The sequence below is a fragment of the Peromyscus eremicus genome, chromosome 3, assembly GCF_949786415.1.
Source record: "Peromyscus eremicus chromosome 3, PerEre_H2_v1, whole genome shotgun sequence".
Classification (NCBI taxonomy): domain Eukaryota; kingdom Metazoa; phylum Chordata; class Mammalia; order Rodentia; family Cricetidae; genus Peromyscus; species Peromyscus eremicus.
In genome coordinates this window covers 33,960,011-33,981,345 of record NC_081418.1, presented here as the reverse complement: position 1 = coordinate 33,981,345, position 21,335 = coordinate 33,960,011, and the positions used below count along the sequence as shown (strand labels likewise).

The 21,335-nt window shown below is 40.4% G+C and overlaps 1 protein-coding gene across 1 annotated transcript in view; it reads right to left on the bottom strand.

The window, feature by feature from the left end:
- Cped1 (cadherin like and PC-esterase domain containing 1) overlaps window positions 1-21,335 on the bottom strand; it is a 273,880-nt gene that overhangs the window by 209,507 nt on the left and 43,038 nt on the right. Inside the window, exon 3 of the mRNA XM_059257422.1 lies at window positions 4,126-4,232. Coding sequence (XP_059113405.1) covers window positions 4,126-4,232 — 107 coding nt within the window. The remainder of the gene's footprint in view (window positions 1-4,125; window positions 4,233-21,335) is intronic.

The window sequence follows — 21,335 nt, the reverse complement described above, 5'->3', positions numbered from 1 at the left end:
TGGTAGAGAGCATGGCAGCAGGTAGGCAGGCATGGGGCTGGAGCACTAGGCGAGAGCTCACACACTGATTCCCACTGTAGAGCGCAGGGAGAATGAGACCAGGCCTAGTGTGGGCTTTTGAAACCTCAAAGCCTGCCTGCAGGGATGTACTTCCCCCAACATAATCACACCTCCTAGTCTTTCTTGAGCAGTTACACAAACCGGGAGCCAAGTATTCAAATGTATGAGCCCTTGTAGGCCATTCTCATTCAAACAACCACAGTGGCATTCTTTCAAAAACTCCATAATTTTGTGAGAAAACGTCAAATAAATCCATTCCAGCACATTCTACTAAACACTTAACCAATTTTCTTCAGAAATGTCTGTTCCATTAAGGAAAAAAGGACTGAGAAACACCCAGACTGGGAGAGAACAGAGACAGGCTGAAACTGCGTCTAAGAAGGGTGTTTGACTGAATCCTCGAACAGAGAAATGACATAAGTTTAAAAAAATCTAAGCATTGCCTGTAATTCTGTGAATAGTTTTAATTGATGCTAAGTTATTGTTCTTGATAAATACATCATGATTATTTTTGTTAAGCTTAGAGCAAGGTGAGTAAGGGTACATGGGGAATTCCATAATTTTCTGTATGCCTAAAACTGTTCTTGAAATTTAAAAATATGGAGATGTAATCTCAGCATACTAGACACTGCACTTCTTAATTACCCCCCGCCACACACAGCATCTCTGCTATTCTTCTTGGTTCTGCCTCTTTACAAATTTTCCTGTGATTTTCATGAGAATGTAAAGCTGGTGTCTAATGCCTTCATATTTTAGTAAAAGACACCAAAGGCTACAAAGATTAAATGTGACCAAATCCTTTAGGTGATGTGTGACAGAGTAGGAGTTTGTCATGAAAGGCCTGGTCCTGGGCTACCTTGGTCCTAGGGTTTCTCAGCTCTGACACTGTCAGCATATGGGGCTTCATTACTCTTAGTTGTGAACATTACCCAGTATTAGCAGCATCCTTGGTTTTGACCAACAGGTGATCATAACACAATTTTCTCCTGATTGTGATAAGTCAAAAATGTCTCTAGATATTGTCAGGGAGACAAAGCCTCTCCTTGTTGAAAAATCACAGAGATTGAGAGGATTGAGAAAGGGCATTCCAGAAGAAATGGAGAAAAAGAAGGAGAAGTGGGAGGAGGGAGGAGGGAGGAGGAGGAGGGAGGAGGAGAAAGGTATATGACAAAAACCAGCAGAAAGGCATGTGACAAAGCCAAGCAAAGGCGTTCAAAGAAAGATAACTGGTTATCACTTAGTATTATACTGGAGCTACGTGGAGGTAGGGGAAGGGTACTACTGGGCATGCTCTGGGCGCAGAGAATCTCTGATGGCTAATTGTGTTAAGTACTCGCTGTTGCTGTTCTGTTCTCCAGTCCTCTCCTCCTGCTGTTCCCAGCAGGCTAATTTTTATGGATGGCCTCACAGATATTCTTGCTTCTTGATTAACTGCTGTGTTGGACCAATGAGAGCAACTGAAGAGGAACTGGAGGGCTGGAAGAGAGCAGTTTCTAATCCTCTCTGCAGGCCTGTGGTAGGGTACACTACTTCCCATTCAGTTAACAACAACCTCCCACCGCCCCCATCCCTCGCAGCAGCCAAGTGGATGTCTTGGCTCCTGCTCTCAGTAGCTCAGGGCTGCATTCTTCCTTCTGTATACCTCTCTTGTGACCAGGAGTGGTAAAAATCTTGGGCCCTTGCTAGTTCCTAGGGGCCCCCGCCATCTTTTTCTTGTTAGTGATTCTTCCACCCTGTCCAATCTTCTGTTTGGTTCTTTTGTTAGTTTCTCTGCAGTTTGCCCTTCTGAGGATGCTGATGCTGAGACACAGCGTTGCAGACTAAACAGGGATTATATGCTTTAGCACTAGAGTACATTGTAAATAGGAAAGAAGAGGGAGGGCTTGAGGATGAAGGCCAAACTTTAATCTAAGAGGTGAATGAGTAGTTGATCATACTTATAACTGACAGGATATGGCTATGGAGCTTGAATTTGAGTCATCCGTGGGGCATCCAAGACAGGTGGACAGGCATGTGAGAGCCTGAAGCCCGGGAGAGTGTTCTGAAGGTTAGGTGCAGACTTGAGGATCTTTAACTAAAAATGGTAGTTGAAATTTGGGTAGTAGTGTTATAAAGCATAGACTGAGAAAATGTGGTGAAAACAAACATGGAACAGCTGTGGTTACAGGTAGAGACCCTAGGCTGGTGAAAGAAAAAGAAAGAGGAAGAGGGAAAGAGGAGGAGAGAGAAGGTGGTGAAGAGGAAGAAGTAGGAAGAGGAAGGGGGAAGAAGGATGAAGAGAAGAAATGATTACAGATATACAAAGGTCTCAACACTGGGGCAGGAGTGTGTGTGTGTGTGTGTGTGTGTGTGTGTGTGTGTGTGTGTGTGTGTGAACAGGAAGACTTTTACAAGTTCTAGACCACTGGGGCAGGAGTGTGTGTGTGTGTGTGTGTGTGTGTGTGTGTGTGTGTGTGTGTGAACAGGAAGACTTTTACAAGTTCTAGAACAAGCCTAGACTACATATATTGAGTTCAAGGCCAAGCCTTGGCTTTGTAAAAACAAAAAAATCTAAGGAACAAAAAAACCCAACCCAAAAGAATGTGCTTAGCCTAAAGGCCTAAGAAGTAAAATGTTACAAGAAAGAATTAGAAGAAAAATGAACTTGTTTAGACCTTCCTTGCTATTGTGTCATTGGGGTAGGCTCCAGCAACTTCAACTAGGAGATAAAAACCAACTTGGTTTTGACACTTTCCTCCCAGACTTGTTATAAGCACCAACAGTACGTAACTTGTCTAGTATAATCACTAGCACATTGGATAAGTTTTCGCTCTATCATCACTTATTAAATGTTCACACAGCGTAGACAGTAAATACAGAATTTCGATTTTAGGTTGAGAAAGTATATTACTCTTTTTGTAATTCAATTTGATGTTCTAGTTTCGTTTCTGTTGCTGTAATAAAACACTGCCACCAAAAGCAACCTTGGGAGGAAAGTGTTTATTTCAGCTTACACTTCCAGGTCACTTCCTGAGGGAAATCAGGGTGGGAACTCAAGCAGGGCAGGAGCTTGAAGCAGAAACCGTGAAGTAATGATGCTGCTTTCTGGTTCACTCTCTGGCTAGCTCATGGGCCTATGCTCAGCTGGCTTTCTAATACAACTCATGACCAGCTGCCTAGTCATTCTGCAACCTGTAGCCTCCAGGGCTAGGACTGCCTATATAAATTAATATTCAAAATAATCCCTTGCAGACATGCACAGAAGCCAGTCGGACCCAGACAATTTTTCACTCAAGGCTTTCCTCTTAGATGACTCTAGGCTGGTTCACCATGGCAACTGAAGCTGACTAGGACATATGCTAAGTTTGGAAAAAATCAGTACAATGATATAGAAAATATTTTTCTGCTATGGATCAATGAATTGAGGATAAGCAACATCCAATAAGCTACATAATTCTAGGTAAAGTTTGTGTTTTATTGAGTTAAAAAAAACTATAAGAGTTCAAGCTGAGGCAAATTATACTAAAATACAAAACAAAATTTGGTTCTAATTATAAGTTGAATAATAAGATATGGTGTTACCTGTCATATCTTCAACATCCCCCAGAGATTCATTGGGCAAAAGGCTAGCCACTGACTTGTTTGTTATTAGGACCTGGTGAAATATTTGGGAAGTGTGGCTTCACTAGAGAAAGTTAGACCATTGGGAACAAGCTGTTGAAGGAAATATTGGGACCCTGGTGGTTTCCTTCCTTGGTGTCCTTGCTTCCTGGATACCATGAGGTGAACACTTTCCTTTCCTACACACCCCACTTCATGATTATGGCCTTAGCACAGGCACGAAGTCAGCAAGGCCAATGACCCTGACCTCAAACTCTGAAACTGTTAGTGAAATGGCTGGTTTGTCCTAGCCATTCTGTCACAGTGGCAGAAAGTTAACTAACTCTTTCTGAAACTTTCGCCAAACATACAGTGGTTCCAAGTTTTCAAGAATTAAAACAACAACAATATATGGAGCAAAAACCTTTCATTTTTAATAATATCCCTAGACTTGATAAACTGTGTTTATACTTTGACAGTACTTACCTTCTGATGTAGACTTAGCTGACACATGTGCTCTCTGGGCAGGCAGGGTTTCCCACCAGCTTCCCTGGAAGGCAGGCAAATGAACAGATCCCAGGAGTTCACATCACCTAAAAACATTGACAACATTTAGGTCCTTCTAGTAAGGGATGCAATTACTCACACTCTAAAACGCAAGTAACACTGTTTATAGCAAAATGCTAACATTCAGAATAACTAAAATTCAGCTTTGTCTAATTCAAAAGCTTAGTTGGCATCTTAGGTTTAGCTTGTAACCTAGAGAAAATTCAGGTATGGAATATGAACATCTGCAAAATTCTTTTGAAAACTAAAAGTAGAATATATATAAAATATCTTGGTCTTTTAAAAAAAAGTTCATAAGACTTCTTACAAAGAGAATATGCTAGGCAGAAAGTAAAATTAATAAAAATTTCAAAGATTTCATGAAAAATGAATCTGTGGTCTAGTTGCAGATACTGGAGTGGAGTTGAAAACTCAGAACATGATATGAACTGAAGCAACTAATATTTCAGCTTTTACCGAGGACAAAATCTTTTTTGCCAATGAGTCATATGAGCCTGCCACAACAACTTGTCAACTTAGAAGAGTGAATTCTGGCTCATAGGTTACCAGTTATGGGCATATATGAGTTGATTTTCATTTCTCTTCTCTGTGTGTATTTATGTGATATATGTGTGTATGGCATATAAACACGAGTGTGTGTGTGTGTGTGTGTGTGTGTGTGTGTGTGTGTGTGTTTCCTATTCCATCACATTCCATCTTATTCCTTCAAGGCAGGGTCTTGCACTCAACCTGGAGATACGCCCATAGCCTGAAAGACCCAGTGGTCCTCCTGTCTCTTCCAACACAACACAGTTTTACAAGCATGAGCGGCCACCTCCCGCTTTCTTTTCATTGGAGAGTGCAGGTGCTGGGCGCATCAGAACTCAGGTCCTGTCACTTGCGTGTTAAATGTTCTTATCATTGAGCCATTTCTCCAGCCCATTCATTTGTTCCTTTCTTCCATCTTTTTTTGGTTTAAGTCAATATGCTTTAAATGGTATTGGCACTTTAAAAATATTTGTCCTTGTGCCTCCTCCAACCATGGTCTCAACATCTCTGGCTCATACAATCCCTCCTCTCTCTCTCACCGCCAATTGGACTACCGGAGCTCCACCTGGGGCTAGGTCTTAGTGCATGAGCTGACTTTTTGGAGCCAGGGGCCTATGCTGAGACACTTTGCTCAGCGTTGGTGTAGGGAGGAGGGGACTGGACCTGCCTTGGCTGAGTCTGCCAGGCTGGGCTGACTCCCCAGGGGAGACCTTGCCTTGGAGGAGGTGGGAGTGGGGGATGGATTGAGGGGAGGGCTGGAGGGGAGGAGGGAAGACGGGTGGGGGGGGGGTCCGTGGCTGATATGTGAAACTAAGTTAATTATAAAATAAAAATACTATAAAAAAATTTGTTGAATGAAGACTCCTTGATGTAAATAGTAAATGCATCACCTCTCAGAGGAAAACAAACAAACCGAAGAAATGTATTTTAATTGTTAATGATATGGGTAATAACAAAACAAGTACATCCAAATAGTCAAGGTGGAGTGAGACACAACAAATACACTAGCAGGGCTTGAGAAATTGTCCCATCTTTTTGTTTTGAAAATTAGCTTTAAAAATATTTTCTGTGCACATTGTCTCCTTTGTGAATCCTGAGACAAACACAGATGCCACCATTTGTCTCCTCCGTCACCCACAATGGCTTCTAAAAAGCTCGGGAAGGCCACCAGCTTGTTTACAGGCCTCTCTCTCTCTCTCTCTTTTTTTTTTTTTTTTTTTTTTTTTTTTTTTGCCCAGGAGAATTTCTCATGTAGAAATGTAACGCTTCCAAAGACGAGCCGAACAAATGAAAGAACTAATAAGGGAGAAGAATCTATAATTAGTAGTGAAATTTCACTCTTTGCCAACCAAGTACTTTTCATTTGACGAGCTCCGTGCAGTCTGAACTATGTGTTATGGTTTGGGCCGTCTTATTGCCAGAAGGGAAGAGTTCCTGGCAAACAACTGAAGTCAAGCTCTCATCCCACAACTGTGCTGCTGGCTCGTTCATGAAGATGCTGAAAGACAGCAGAGCAGTTCAAAGGGGCAGCGGTGAGTTCAGCAGATGAGCGGGAACTCAGAGTCCCATCCATGCAATAACAAGCAAGCCTCAGGCTTGGGAGATGGAGATGCTGTCTGTATGTACTCTCACTCTGAAGGCAATTTCAGACCAATTCCTGGAGCTAAAACCAAATACAGCACAATGCTTCCAATCCTGTATTTTGAACAGGCAGTGGGTTTTGTCAGCCAACATCTTTTGATTTGAATTCAAAGAGAAATACAATGCGTTTTTATTTCATGTCAGGTCTAGTTCAGGAAATAGTGAAACCCTAGAAAAAAAAGTCTCCTGTCATAAGATCCCCAAATAAATATTTTAAGAAGATAAGGATTTGCAAAGAGAGAGGGATTTCAAATTAAGAACTACATTGTTTGGTTCTTAGAACCAGAGTGTATTTTGAATTCCTCTGAGGTGTGCCTCCTTTCACTTTGGCAAGCACACCCACACAACTAGAGTTGGTAGAAAGAAACACACATTTCAGTCATAAACGTTTAAAATTGAGAAACACATTTAAATAATTCAAAGGAATTTATTAAGAACTTTCAATGAGCAGAACTTTGCCCTGGGTATATGAAAGAAAATAGAAAAAAAAAACCAGGCAGTAAGTGCCCTTAGCAATCTATCTGAGGAATCTAAAACATTAAACAGACTTGAGGATAATTTATGAAATACCACATAGTCTCTGGGCATTCATAAGGTGACCCTTCATCCCTCAAAAATATTCAATGAATATTTTAACTTAAAAATTAATAATTCAAAAAAGGCTCAGAGCCCTTAGATGTTCTTTTTAAATGAAGTAAAATATAACAGGAGTTTCAAGAGATGTCTTCATATGCTTCTTCCCTAATTATTGCTACCAAAGTCTAAAAAGCACTGATGGTTTTGGTTCAAAATTCCTTTCTTTAGCTGAATCTATGCCAACCTTCCAAACCTCTATAAGTTAAATATTTAGTAATATTTTCCCTTTCTCTACATTTCTTTCTGGGGCTTCTTGCTACCCTCTCCAACTTTTCAAAGCAAAGCTCTATTTGTTTCGGAAGACAATACACATTCAAACTTGACCACAGATACTCAAGAGCCATGTTGAAAAACAGAAACTTTGACTATAGAGCAAAGGATATTTATTCACCAGTTAAGTACACCACTTTTCCAAATTAGCTTTGGAGCATTTCAGATACAAATTCAGTCCTTAATAAAATATCAAACTAGTGTAATATTTGGGGGTCTTGGGGACCACCATCCACTAGAGGACAGTATAAGCTACTAGCAGACACACGCACAGCAATCCACAGCAGAGCTTATAATTGGGAGGCACGGGAGTAAGTCCAGCCCTTGAATGTATTGTGTTTGGCCAGGACAGGAGGTAGATACTTGCCAAAGACAAATGTCAGCAGAAACACACTTTAAAAACCAGATTTCAGTCACCTTTGGAAACCCTAGTAATACTAGGTCTACATCTTGCAAGGCATCAAAGACTTCAGGGAGGTTCCCAGGGGTTCTCCACAAGGCCCTAAGGCTGCCTTCCTCTGCATCTAGCATCAGTGGTTTCAGTCCTGCTGTAAAATACTTGTATGTTCATATTGTATTAATCAGTCATTTGACAAAATGATATTCATGTTTTAACTTTTAATGAAATAAATATGTTCATTAGCTAAGCTGGTTTTGTTGAAAGGTCTTAGGGAAATTGATATGTGGTCAGCTTGGTGGTAGAGAGATATCTGGACCTCCCTTTGATGTCTAGATCTAGCATGTCTGCCACAAGGATGAGAATGCCTACTCTAATTCCAACTGCATTTTATTGGCTGCATTAAAAGCTGCTAAGGAATAAAGTATGACCTTGGTCTTTCTTCCTCCCGGAGCCTGGAAACACCAAGAGAGATCTATGGCTGTCTTCTTAGTTGTGTCTCTTTTTTTGAGGCTGGGTCTTGAGGCTTCTTGAGCTTGCTCACAAGCCACTCCTTCTTGGGCTGACCAATCACTTCTCAAAGCCTCACTTTTGATTCTGCACATGTGCCTGCCTGTGGGCTGTTTTACAGTGTTAACTGTCCCAGTGTAGACTCTCTTTAGGCAACAGGCAAACATTACAACCCTTTTAGCTGTCTTTCTTCATATGTTTCTTCCATATCTAGAGAGGAGAGCTGAGAAGTCAAAATAAAAAGGAGGCAAGGAAGTCCTTGGTGAATTTGATGGTTCCTTGAGTTGTTAGCCTAAAGAAATGGTAGATTCTATGTGGTTTATAACACTAAATTGGAATTTTCAAATCCACAATGAATATATAAGTTATGGTAGTGTCTTGGTTTCGATGAGAATGGCCCTCATAAGCTCATATGTTTAAATATGTAGTTCCCAGTTGGTGTAACTTTTTGGGAAGGATTAGGAGGTGTGTCCTTGTTGATGGAGGTGTTTCACTGTGGGCAGGCTTTGAGGTTTCAAAAGACTTGTGCCATTCCCAGCGTGTCCTCTCTCTGCCTCACAGTTGTGTCTCAAGATGTGAGCTCTCTGTTGTTCCTGCCACCACGCTCTTACTCCTGCTCCATAGACTCCAGCACTCTGAAATAGTAAGCCATGTTAAATAATTTCTTTTATAAGTTCTCTTGGTTATGGTGTTTTATCACAGCAACAGAAAAGTAGCCAAGATAGGCAGTAATAAATAAGGATACAAACAGCTAAACATTCTTCTAAGATTTATTTTATTATTATTATTTCTCTCTCCCTCTCTCTCTCCCCTGCCCCTATGTATGTGTAGCGTGTGTGTGTGTGTGTGTGTGTGTGTGTGTGTGTGTGTGTGTGTGTGTGTGCAGATTCCCTAAAATGCCAGAAGAGGGCACGGGATCCCTAGGAGCTAGAGTTACAGCTCTGTACATTGTCCAACATGGATTCTGGGAACCAAACTCTAGTTCTCTACAAAAGAAGCAAGCATCCTAACTGCTGAGCCATCTGTTCAGCCCCAACAGCTAGGATTTCTTCAGTACTCTAATGCTCCTCACATTGTTCTGAGTATTTGTATTAATGAATTATCTATCACCCACGGCTCTACACTGCCTCTGGGTACTCCGAGAAGCACAGAAGGACTAGGTCATTTGCCCGACATCTTCCATTTGTTAATAGAATTTAGTGCTGGAATTCCAGGTCTAAATCCATGTTCTTGACATCAGTAGCCCCTCAAAAACCAGGGAAGCAACAGAGAACATAGCTTCTCATACCATGTACCTGTTCACTTATGTAGTACTTGTGACAACTGTGTGGGCTAGAAACAAGGACTGTACACACTTTAGAACTAAAGACAGACCAACCGACACACAAAACAAACAAACAACAAAACTTACCTAGCTTTGGTGTTTTTTAGTTACTACCTAGTACATCTATTGCCCTCTGGGAACTGGAAGGAAAGAATGACCGTAGCAGGTACAATCAGGCACCCTAGATTCTCACAGGGCACTAAGCCTGTTATTAGCATTGCTGCTGGAGAATGAAGTCAGTTAAATCTCCCTATGCGAAAGGAACTAGCTCTCCATCACACATGTACTCAGAAATCACAAGTAGTAACTTGGCTTCCACCTAGTTTCAAAAATAAATCTCTTAAAGTTCCACAGACTATTTTTTAGGTGACTAATATTCTTTTCCCATCACAATGAAACCAGAGCCCCATAACTTAGACTAGCCAAGGTCTTAAATAGAGAGGTCATAGGGTAAAGTTCTAGAAAAAAACAGGATGTGCATGTCCCATTCTCCAGATCAAAATTACAAAAACATGAACACTCTGCAGGCACCTCCTCCCAATGAGCACGCTGCTGCCTACACTGGTCACTACCACATCACCAAAGGATTGGCTGTGGGAGATGAAGTTGTCACATACAATTTGAGAAGGAGGTGTGAGGTTCACAATTATTAATACACACATAAGTAAACACTGTGTACAGTTTATTTCCTTCTCAAAGCTTTCTCAGAAAGCAGTTGACATCTCAATTTTAAAAATGATTTTTTAATTTAATTTTTTTTTTAAACGATCATCTGCCCTAAGGAACGAGGCTGTCTTCAGAACATTTCCGTCCCCCACAGGCAGGCTGCCATGAAAAGCAAACAATTGTTTCCTGGTTCACAAATAACTCCCCTCATTGATAAAATCTGCAGAATCAGTAATACAACCCAGAGTGTAGAGCACTGCGAGATAGCGCCATTCACGCTAACGCCATTTGGGTAGAACTCCACGTACCGGAAACAACAAAACAAACAAACAGAAACCCAAATGATAGTTCATCTATTCCTGCTCTATTTTTCTTCATAACATTTATCACCTACTGTTACGTAGTCCCTTAGTATCTGTCTTTATCCATTTGTTATTATTTGTTGGTTAGTTGGCCTTGGTTTGGTTTGGATTGATTTGGTTTTTTGAGACAAGATCTTATTATGCAGCTTTTGTGGGTTTTGAACTCAGCCTCCCGAACGCCGAGTTTACAGACATCTATCATCTCTCCCAGCATTTCCCCTCTTTTGAATATGAGCTCAGGAAAGCAGAGACCGCACCTATTTTATTACAATCTCCATGTCTATCTAGTGTAATATTAAAGAAAATATGCTGTATATTTGTTAACTGAACGTGTGCAGCAGAAAAGTAATTAGAACTCAATCAAAAGTCAACCTACTCCCTGTGTTTAGTCTCGAGCATGGCAAAAGTAAAGTAAAATATAAAATAAAATGAATAGCAAAGATAGGCCCAAGCAGAAAGATGTCTAAGTAGATAGAGTGTTTATTGAGCAAGCACTGTTTGGTTCCCTAACATCCACATAGTAGCCGGGCAAGGCAGCACACACCTATAGTCCCAAGGACTTAGCAAGGAGACACAGGCAAACCCCTAGGGCTAATTAGAGAGCCAGCCTAACCAAATTGATAAGTTCTAGATTCAGAGAGAGACCATATTTCAAAAAATAAGGTAGAAAGTCTTGAGTAAGACACCTAACATTGAACTCTGGGGTCCAAATGCATGCATGAACACACACTGAGATCCATACATACACATATCTACCCACATGGACCCACACCCACATATATCGTACAGAAGCAGGAAGAAAAGGAAGGCAGGCAGGCAGGTGGGCAGGAAGGAAGGATGGAAGGAAGGAAGGAAAGAAGAAAGAAAGAAAGAAAGAAAGAAAGAAAGAAAGAAAGAAAGAAAGAAAGAAAGGAATGAAAGGAGAAAAAGTCAACATTCTGAAATGCTATCTTAAAAATGGAAAAATTCTGAGAAAGACAGTAGTCTTTTGAAAAACATATTAATAAGTATTTTGGTTCTTAGCTACTATGGATTAAAGAAGAGAAGTAAAAAAATGAAAGAAAGACTTAACTAACTTCCAAATGCCTTAAATACAGAAAATTCTTCTATGAACACTCAGAAAAAAACAGACTTAAAATCTATGGCTTGAAAGGCAGACTTATACCTGAGTGTCTAGGGCAGTGGTTGTCAACCTGTGGTTCATGTTGTGAGATAATACTTTTGTACACTGTGAGGATGTGTCTTTGCCAAGGTGACTTATGATTGGTTTAATAAAGAGCTGAATGGCCAATAACTAGACAGAAAAGGATAGGCAGGATTTCTGGGAAGAGAGAGGAAGAGGAGGAATCTAGGCATGGGGATTTTGCCAGCAGACTTGGAGCAAGTCAGACATGCTGTACTAAGGAAAGATAAAAGTCATGCAGGAGAATGTAGATTGATAGAAGCAGGTTAATTTGAGTTATAAGAGCTAGTTGGAAACAAGCCTAAGCTAAAGGCCAAGCTTTCATAATTTATAATAATTCTCCATGTCATTTTTTCAGGACTGGTAGTCCATGAAAATCTGACAAGAACACTTGCTACAGGGTCACAGCCTCTTTGTGGGGGTGGAACAACCCTTTGATGAGGGTCACATTAGACCATAGGAAAACACAGACATTTTCCATTACAATTCATAACAGTAGCAAAATTGCAGTTATGATGTAGCAATGAAAATGATTGTATGGTTGAGGGTCACCACAACATGAGGAACTGTATTAAAGGGTCATAGCATTAGGAAGGTTGAGAATCTCTGGTCTAGGGTACTTAGCTACCAGATCAAAACCTCATTCACTCATTCATAGTATTCGGCTATAATATTACCTAAAAACATGACTAGAATACTTTGTAAAGTTGGTTTTCCTTTAGGGTGAGGTATTAAAGGTATTTAATTCTGTTCTGTGCATTCTTCTTGGCCATTTGTTTAGTTTGTTTTCTTTCTTTATTCTGGGCTAGGAGTCAAACTGGGTATGCTGCCCTTGTAGACAAGTGCTCCACTACTGTACTATATTCCTAGCCCAAGATGGCTGCCCTTTAAATATTTACAGTATCTCTTTATAATATGTAAAACTAATTCACCATTCTCTCTAAATTGTTCTTCTTTTTATAACTAAGTTGTAAAATTCTTGCTAAATAACAAAATCTTACTTTCTCTGTATCTAGCCTATCCTGGTGATGGTATTACACTCATAGGCTCATTTAAAATTTGTTGATATATTAGGGTCTAGACTTGATTGTATCTCAGTACTGATTATATTCAAGTATCTATAACTTCTCTCCAATCTCTCAAGTTGCATAAACCAATTCTCTATTCTACACACTCAACCTGATTTATCTACAGATCAGTAACAGATCTCCCATAATTAACTTTATTCGGTGCCATTCTATAAAGAAGAGCTATTCATCTTACAGTCTCTAATTCAGACTTTGTAGATGCTGGTAGCTGTTTCTGGGTTAAAGATTTCAGCATTTAGCATTAATTTTAAGGCAGGCATTTGAACAGGAGTTTGTTATCCTTAACAAATTGTACAACATGGTCATGAAATCTAATCCAATCTGGTTTTTCACCCCAGGAGTCTGGCCATAGGTGTTTGCTCTGGCACCATATCTCTTTAGAGCAGATGATGGAACCTCTGCGTCTCAGAACAGACTTTCCAAAGGATTCTCTCCCTGATGCTCTGAACCTTCATCAGATATTCACCCTGTGGGAGGCTGTGAGGAAGACCATGGAGACTTTCTGTAAACAGTTCTGAGCTCCTAGAATTCTGCATAAGCCCAGGGAAGTAACATTATTAATACATCTTGCAAAATAAAATATTCCTACTATGTAGAAATTTAACACAAAAAGGTGAATTTACTCCTGAGAAATAAACTGCTTAAGAAGCGGTGGCTTCAGAAGGCTTGATACTGTTCTCTCCACAACGTTTTAAAATGTCTGTGTCTGTTGTGTGGTATTTTGTTTGTGTTCTGACAAATAAAGCTTGCCTAGAGATCAGAGGGTGGAGCTAGCCACTAGTAAACCTTATAAATTGGGTGGTGGTCACACCTTTAATCCCAGCACTTGGGAGGCTCATGCCTTTAATCCCAGCACTCGGGAGGCAGAGACAGGAAGTAATAAGGCAGGGTGGAGACAGGATGGTAGCCCCTTTTGGTCAGAGGATCCAGAGATATAAGAAGTCTCCGATGGCTGCTCCTCTCTTTCTCTGATCTTTCAGGTTATTGCCCCGATATCTGACTTCTGGTTTTTGTTGATAAAAACTAATTAGGTTCATGCTTCATGTGCCCTTTGTTAATCTCCCTTTGAGTATGCATGAGCATGTAAACTTTCAGTGGCTTTCATACTTAAGTTCTGCCCGAGAGAAAGTTCTTCTTTACTGAAATTTTAGACATTTATGATGCTTGCCAGATTAAGATACTTTAGCAGAAGTTAACATGGCAGCAATCTGAATTTTTAAAAAATAGAATACATATCCTGCCCAGATATTGGTTTCTAATGCCATTCTCTGATACAAAGGACCAAGTTAACGGGAAAATGGTTGGTTTGGGGCTAGGGAAGGAAGTACATAAAATGAGCGTAGAGCACTGTACTCCCCAGGAAGTTCTTAAAAGGCCTAAAAACGAAGACTAAATGATGAAACAATTAAAAAAAAAGTGCTAAATATCTCCATGAGCCACTGGTGTCCATGACAACAAAACAAATAAAATAATATTAGATTGCCCCCTTCCCCAAATAGCCATGTGTTAATAAATAAGTGGAGATGGGGGATGACTCTCCCATGTAGAATTCCAGGTAAGTCAGCTGGCTATCACATCTTCAAAGAAGCATCACTCTGCATCTTGGTCTTAGTCAGTTTTCTACTGTTGCAATAAAATATTAAGACCAAGGCAATTTGTAGAAGGAAGGATTTATTTTGGGCTTACAGTTCCAGAGAGAGAAGAGCCTGTCACCCTAACTGTGAGGAAGCCCGGCAGCAGGCAGAACGTGGTGCCTGATGTGGCAGCTGAGAGCACACATCTTGAACCAGAAACAGGAAGCCAAGAGAGCTTACTCAAAAAGGCACAACTCTCTTAAAACCTCAAAGTTTACTCCAGTGATATGCTTCCTCTAGCAAGGTCACAACTTCTAATCCTCCTCATACAGTCACCAACTGGGGACCAAGTATTCAAATGGCCAAGACTTGTGGGGAACATCTCATTCGAACAGCACACCCTTAATAAGAATTGTATATAGCAATATCTCTCCCAATGGTCCAGTATGGAAAGGGAAAGCAGAAGAAGATTTTGCAGTAGGAGAAGCTGACAAAAGCTATCTCAGTGAGCTGAGCAGGGTCACCTCAGCATTACTCCATGTTGATTGGTCATACTCGAGAGGATGGGATGATGGATTTTCTCTGTGGCCATTCTTTCTCAAACTAAATAGCCCATCTAATACTGAGCAAAAGATCAGCAAATTCTATTAAAGGGAACTGAAAAGAGCATACCTGTTCTCAAAACAGTCAAGGTAATGGGGTGGGGGGAGGAAATTCTGAGAAAGACTCACAACCAAGAGAAGCTTGGAGATATATGACGACTAAATGTAATATGGGAGGGGCAGTGGAAATCAAATGTAATGTGGTATTCTGCGTGGGGTCTTGTAACAGAAAGGGCACATTCCACTAAAACTAAGAAATTTTGAAAACTAAAGTTCATGCTGTTTAAAAGTCCGAGTAACAAAATCTCCAGAGAAAATAAGATGATAGCTGCTAAGTTTGGCAGAAATTGTTTTAGTTAGGCGGAATCCCACATGTGCTATTGAAGAGGGTGAGAGAGAGACATGGGATGGGTAGGTAGGGCAGAGACCATGAAAGCAGCAGGTCCATTCTTGTCCTTAGCCAGAAGCTGAGAATGTCATTGGAAGCGACCAGGCTAGAGACCAGGGATGTCAGAAGGGAGTTCAGGGTCGCTATCTCTTTCCCCCTAAGTGAGCACCACTGTGTATGAGGCTGGGACTTACACTGCAGTCTTCTACTGAACATCTTTGGAACTGGATCTATAGATTTTGATGGCAGAAATGGCTTATATCTATTTTCCAATATCTTCCCATCTCCAACATGATTTTAGAGTCTCAACTCTTGAGGGAATGTTGCAATAGTCTTAGTGGCTATTGAGGGTATGTATCAGAGCTCTGTGGAAAAATCTCATATGCAAATTTTCCATTATGGGAAAGCTAGTTCTTTCTGGTTTAAAGGGTAGAGTTACATCAAGAATGATGGTGTACACCTTTAATTCCAGCATTCAGGAGGCAGAGGTAGGTGGATCTCTATAAATTGGGGATAACCCTGTTATACATAGTGCATTTTGGGCCAGCCAAGGCTACACAGTGAGACTCACAAACAAAACAAAACAAAAAGAATGGAATTTGCTTCTAGTCCTGGGTGGAGATATTATATTCTGATGTACTCCAATGATAAAAATGTTAGTTACTATTCTCTCCTCCCTTAAGAGTTAATCTGGCTTGCCCTGTCAATCACTGGGTGGAGACCACTCCTAGAGAGACTAATGGCTTGCTAAGAAGATAAGAAGATAATTATCCCCTTAATGAGATAATATAAGCATCCTTCTCTGTACTATCTTCCTCCTTGGAAATGCTTGTAGGACTCCTGGCTATTTGCTCTCTGTTGCTATGATACACACCATCACCAAAGCCAACTTGGGACGGAAAGAGTTGATTTCAGTTTACAACTTACAGCCCATCATTGAGAGAATGACGGCAGGGATCTGGAGGCAGGGACTGAAGCAGAAATTCCAGAGGAATGCTGCCTTCAGGCCTGCTCCTAATGACTTGCTCAACTTGCTTTTTAGCCCAACCTGGGACAGGCACAGGGGTGGCGTTGCCATCAGCTAACCAGGCCTTGCCACATCAATGATTAATCAATGAAAATGTCCAATGTGATGAAGGCGTTTTTCAGTTGAGCTCCCCTCTTCCCAGATGACCCCAGCTTGTGCCGAGTTGCCGTAACGCTAACCATCACACTCAGGTAGTCCTTCGGAGCCTCCACCAGGCAGCACGTCTGCTTTTCTGAGTCCTAACATTTCATTTGGAGTGAGTAAAGCCTAGGCATATCTTCTCCTCTGCTCTGGGCTATCTCACTCTCTCTCTGAAACTACTCCCCATCCCAACCCTTTCCACCCTCTGACTACTTACGAACAGCGGGGGCTTCTCTCTCCTTTTCCCCCTTAGTCTTCCTCCTCTGGGCATCTGGGATTTCCAGCTTGTCCACCTTCAGTTTTTCTCTAAATCTCTAATAAAATTGTTCTCAAGCTTCCTTTTGAGTCCATTTTTTTTTTTTTTTTTTTTGTTTTTTGTTTTTTGTTTTTTGTTTCTCGAGACAGGGTTTCTCTGTGTAGCTTTGCGCCTTTCCTGGAACTCACTTGGTAGTCCAGGCTGGCCTCGAACTCACAGAGATCCGCCTGGCTCTGCCTCCCAAGTGCTGGGATTAAAGGCGTGCGCAACCACCGCCCGGCCTTGAGTCCATTTTTTAAGTTACTTTATTAACAGTAGCAAGAACATAAAGAGAAAACCCCAGTTTCTCCAGTAATATTAATCGTTATGTCTCGACAGGCCCGGACACTGCGAATGGGATGCTACAAAAGCCATCAATCAGTGCTCTGATGCATTTTCCACACACAAGAAGTCCCTGTAGTCTTTAAGAAACTGGAGGATTGACAATGGGTCTTTGGGAATAAAGGGCCTTTTCTTAATATGTCCTTGTTCGGTCTTTACATGCAGTACCATTTCACCCTCACTTGAATTTTTGTGTTCACTTCATTTTTCTCCATTGCCTTAGCTATTTCTCTGCTAATTCTCATTTGAGTTTCCTCATGTTTCAGAGGATATTTTCATTTACATTCTGTAATATGCACTGTGCTGGGTAAGTACAACTCTGTGTTCATCGTCTCCTATAAAAAAAAAAAAAAAGAAAGAAAGAAAAAGCACATACCCCTTCCTCTTCCATCATCTTTATCATTCAAGGTGTAGCACCCCCTCCCTCACCCTCAGAAGTGTAAGGCCATCTTCAGCTTTCCTTCCTTTTATTCCCACTGGCCGTTACCCTCAATTCCATCAATTCTAGATTAAATTTCTTAACTATTTTCTGGGCCTTACAAATCCTTCCCCAGAGTCTGAATCTTAGCTCTCACCATCTCTGCACAGTCTTCCCACACTAACCATCTTTTCTTCTCTCACAGCACGTCCTTGCTGCTGCCAGAGACATCCCCCCAACACACAGATCTTATCACCACCAGAACAAAACACAGCGGATTGTTTGGCAGAACAGCCCAGGCCCTGCACATCTGCCCCAGCCCTGACTCTAAGGTTCTTCCTGGAGACTCAGCCCCTACATTTCCACCCCGGCTTTTGTCAACCACACCCACAGATCAGCCCCTGAAGCATTTATAGACTCACAATCCACAATCCTCTCACACGCAATTCATGCTGCTGAATGTTCTTGCCTTCATTATTTGCTTAAGAAGTCATTTCTTTCCTCTAAAATGTTTTAAGGACAGTCTCACTACATGCCCCAGGCTGATCTTGAACTCATTATGTACCTCAGGCCGGCCTTAAATCAATTATATGGTATAGAGGTGCTTTGAATTTGTGGTGCTCTGCACAGCTTCCTGAGTATTGGCATGTGCCAAGGTGCCTAGCTCAAGACATCATGCTTCACACAGTATTTAACTTATGATACCCTTCTTGATCTCCACATCCAGAAATCATCATTTTGTTTTCTGATCATTTGAAATATTTTGTTTCTACCCTGTAGACCACTGCAAATGATGTTCTAGTGAAATATGGATAGCCATGACATACCCACATTACCACCACCTGAAAGCTTGGTGGGCATGTAAAACCTTAGGACTAAAGTCTGATGAGAATCTGTCAATTGCAAGATATCCAGGTGGTTTGTATTCATATGCAAATTTGAGAAACACTGATGTATGCCTCTACCCAGTCATTCTTTGAAAGGTCTTACTTGCCTTTCATACTTTTTTCCCCCTGCTGGCTACCCACAGCAATTATAGGGGCCTACAAGGTTCTTTTAATAGATAACTGTGTGTTGAATAAAGCTTGAGTGTTTAGTATAAGTTATAAGATGTACACATGCCTGACCATGGTAATGTCCTTTTCCTAGCTATATGGCTGATATTTTAAATTGGGTTTTATTACTTCAGTACTTGACATGCTTTCTGTGGCAAACACTCCTCATACTAAATTCCACAGAACAGCAAAATGGGTTTTAGTGTATAATTAGCATTGTGACATTTCCTTTAACCAAATATGATTCCTTCCTGCTCTATTTAAAGTTATTTTGCATGACTTCTTTAAGAGGCAATAAATAGAACCTAGTCATATCTGTTTCAGCATGGTACAATAATTCCCGGGGACTGTGAGTACTCTGAGAGGGAGGAAGGAGTCAATGATTCCTAATTGCTTCCAGGAATAATTCTATATTGATTCAGCACAGGTGAGGAGTAAGGCTTGAGAAAATATAATTCAAAAACCAGGGCAAAAAGAACCGAGTGTGTCTCAACGGCTCATTACTAAATGCTATAAGAATTATGGGGCGACTAGCATCTCCCATCCAGACACGTTTATTCCCAACCATCTTTGGAGGTTTCATTTAACCAATCATAACACTCCTGTGAGGTTTAAGAGGAAAAGTTCTATCTTCTGTTCTCAAATCAAGTAGTAAACTGCCTATTAAGCTTGCTCAAGGTCATTTTAAAAAAAGATTAGGGGAAAGCATAAGTCTGAGCAATAAAATGCAACATTTAGGGAAATACTAGGATTAAATAGTTCCTATTTGATGTATATAGACTCCTGTCTTCAGACTTGCTAAGCTCTTTTGGAGCATATACTAGTTAGCAAGTAGATACAGACAGATGGAAATTTTAGATCTAAGTGGTGAATATTCAGTAAACAAGATAAGACAGGTTCTGTGTCTTGTCAGCCTACCACCAAGGCTTCTGAACAGAGAAACACAAGAGCAACCTGAAATATAGAGTACATACTTTCCTGGACTCTGCTCCTGCCCCTCCCATACCTTCAAAAGACCTTCATCCCATAGTAGGAGGAAACCCAAGCCATTCACTGGGGGTTTCAATTTAAGGACAATAGGGGACCTCAGCTAAAATGCATCTACATTCTTTAGACTAGGGGCAGCAAAAACTCTTATTGGCATGGCAAGTGAATTTACTTTCACAGGTGACATTGTGGGTGCTAAAACATGACGGAGAAATGTACATCCATGAGTCAGGAGCAGTAGATCCCAAGCGGTAGGTACAACCTGGGCAAGATCTCAAGACTCTTGGCGCCCAAAAATGGATTTGTTAAACAAGGAGGGAGGTGAAGAAGGGGTGGACAAGGCTATTGCCTAAGACAAGTTTCACACACTTCACATTTTTTCTGAAACTGGCAATGCTCCCAGAAGCCAAGAGTATATCAGAAGTGTCTCCTGAGGCTAATAATTCTGTCATCTTTGAGATAAAGAATATTCACTCAACGTAAAACTATGCCAAGTGCTGTTAAAGTGGATTGTTCCTACGCATTAAGGAGCATATTATATCGAAAATACTTTAACAGAATTTTGCTAAGTCATAGTTTCACATGGCATCATAGCATTAACTTTCTACCTCTACAGGGATACTTAGATCCTAACACACTGTTTCCCCTTAAGCACATATTACTAAATATTTCTGTAGCAATCTATTTCTCTGATTTGTCCCTATTTAAAATCATTTTCTTATTTTATCAACACTTAATTTTAATAGTTATGCATAAATTTTATAACTGTTTGATGCTTGAACTTCTACTATATTTGTTTCCCTAGAACGAATTCGTTTGCTTCAAAAGTATAAGTTTTAAATTTTATAGATAGGCCAGATTGCTTCCTCAAAAAAAATTATATTCCACATTTCCATAGGTAATGTATGAAAACTGCTTTTCTCAGAATCCCCGTAAGCCTTAGGTGATAGTGTCAGTTTTGGATTTTGCCTGTGCCATGAATATAGAGTGGCATGTCACATTTTGAATGGTCTTTCCTGGCATTTTGTGAATTCCAGGGTCTCTTCTTTTTTTACTTTGGCATTTAGGTTTGTTTTTCTATGAACATCCAAATATTAAAGTATTAATCATAAAAGTCTTACAAATAAAAATTTAGTTTTAAAAATGGCACTGAGTATATAATATTCTTTAATTGTATAAATAATCTTCATAAAAATAAAAATATGTGCTATTTTTAATTTCATCAGATTTTAAAAATGTGGGAACAGGTAAGACTCTAAACTTCTAGGGAACCACTACTATATGTAAGTAGAAGTAAAATAGGAATCCACCAATCCGATAATTCCTATTACCATTCTGATATCCAAAATACAATACATACGAATATTATATGAAAGCTGTATTTTATAGTAACAACAGGAAAGTTTTAAAGGCATAGTATAAACATATAATAAACTAAAAATAAGGATATGGGTACTGTCTGTATACCTCCAGGGGATAGTATGACATGATTTAAGATTTTGTTTTTATTTTTAAATTACATGAAGGTGTGTTTGTGTGTTTGTGTGTGTGTGTGTGTGTGTGTGTGTGTGTGTATGTGTGTATGTGCGTACGCACGTGTGTGTCTGTGTCTGTTTGTCTGTGTGTCTGTGGGGTTCTGAGAGTGTAGAGCCCTCAGTGGCCAGAAGGGGGCATCACATGTTTGTGAGCTGCCTG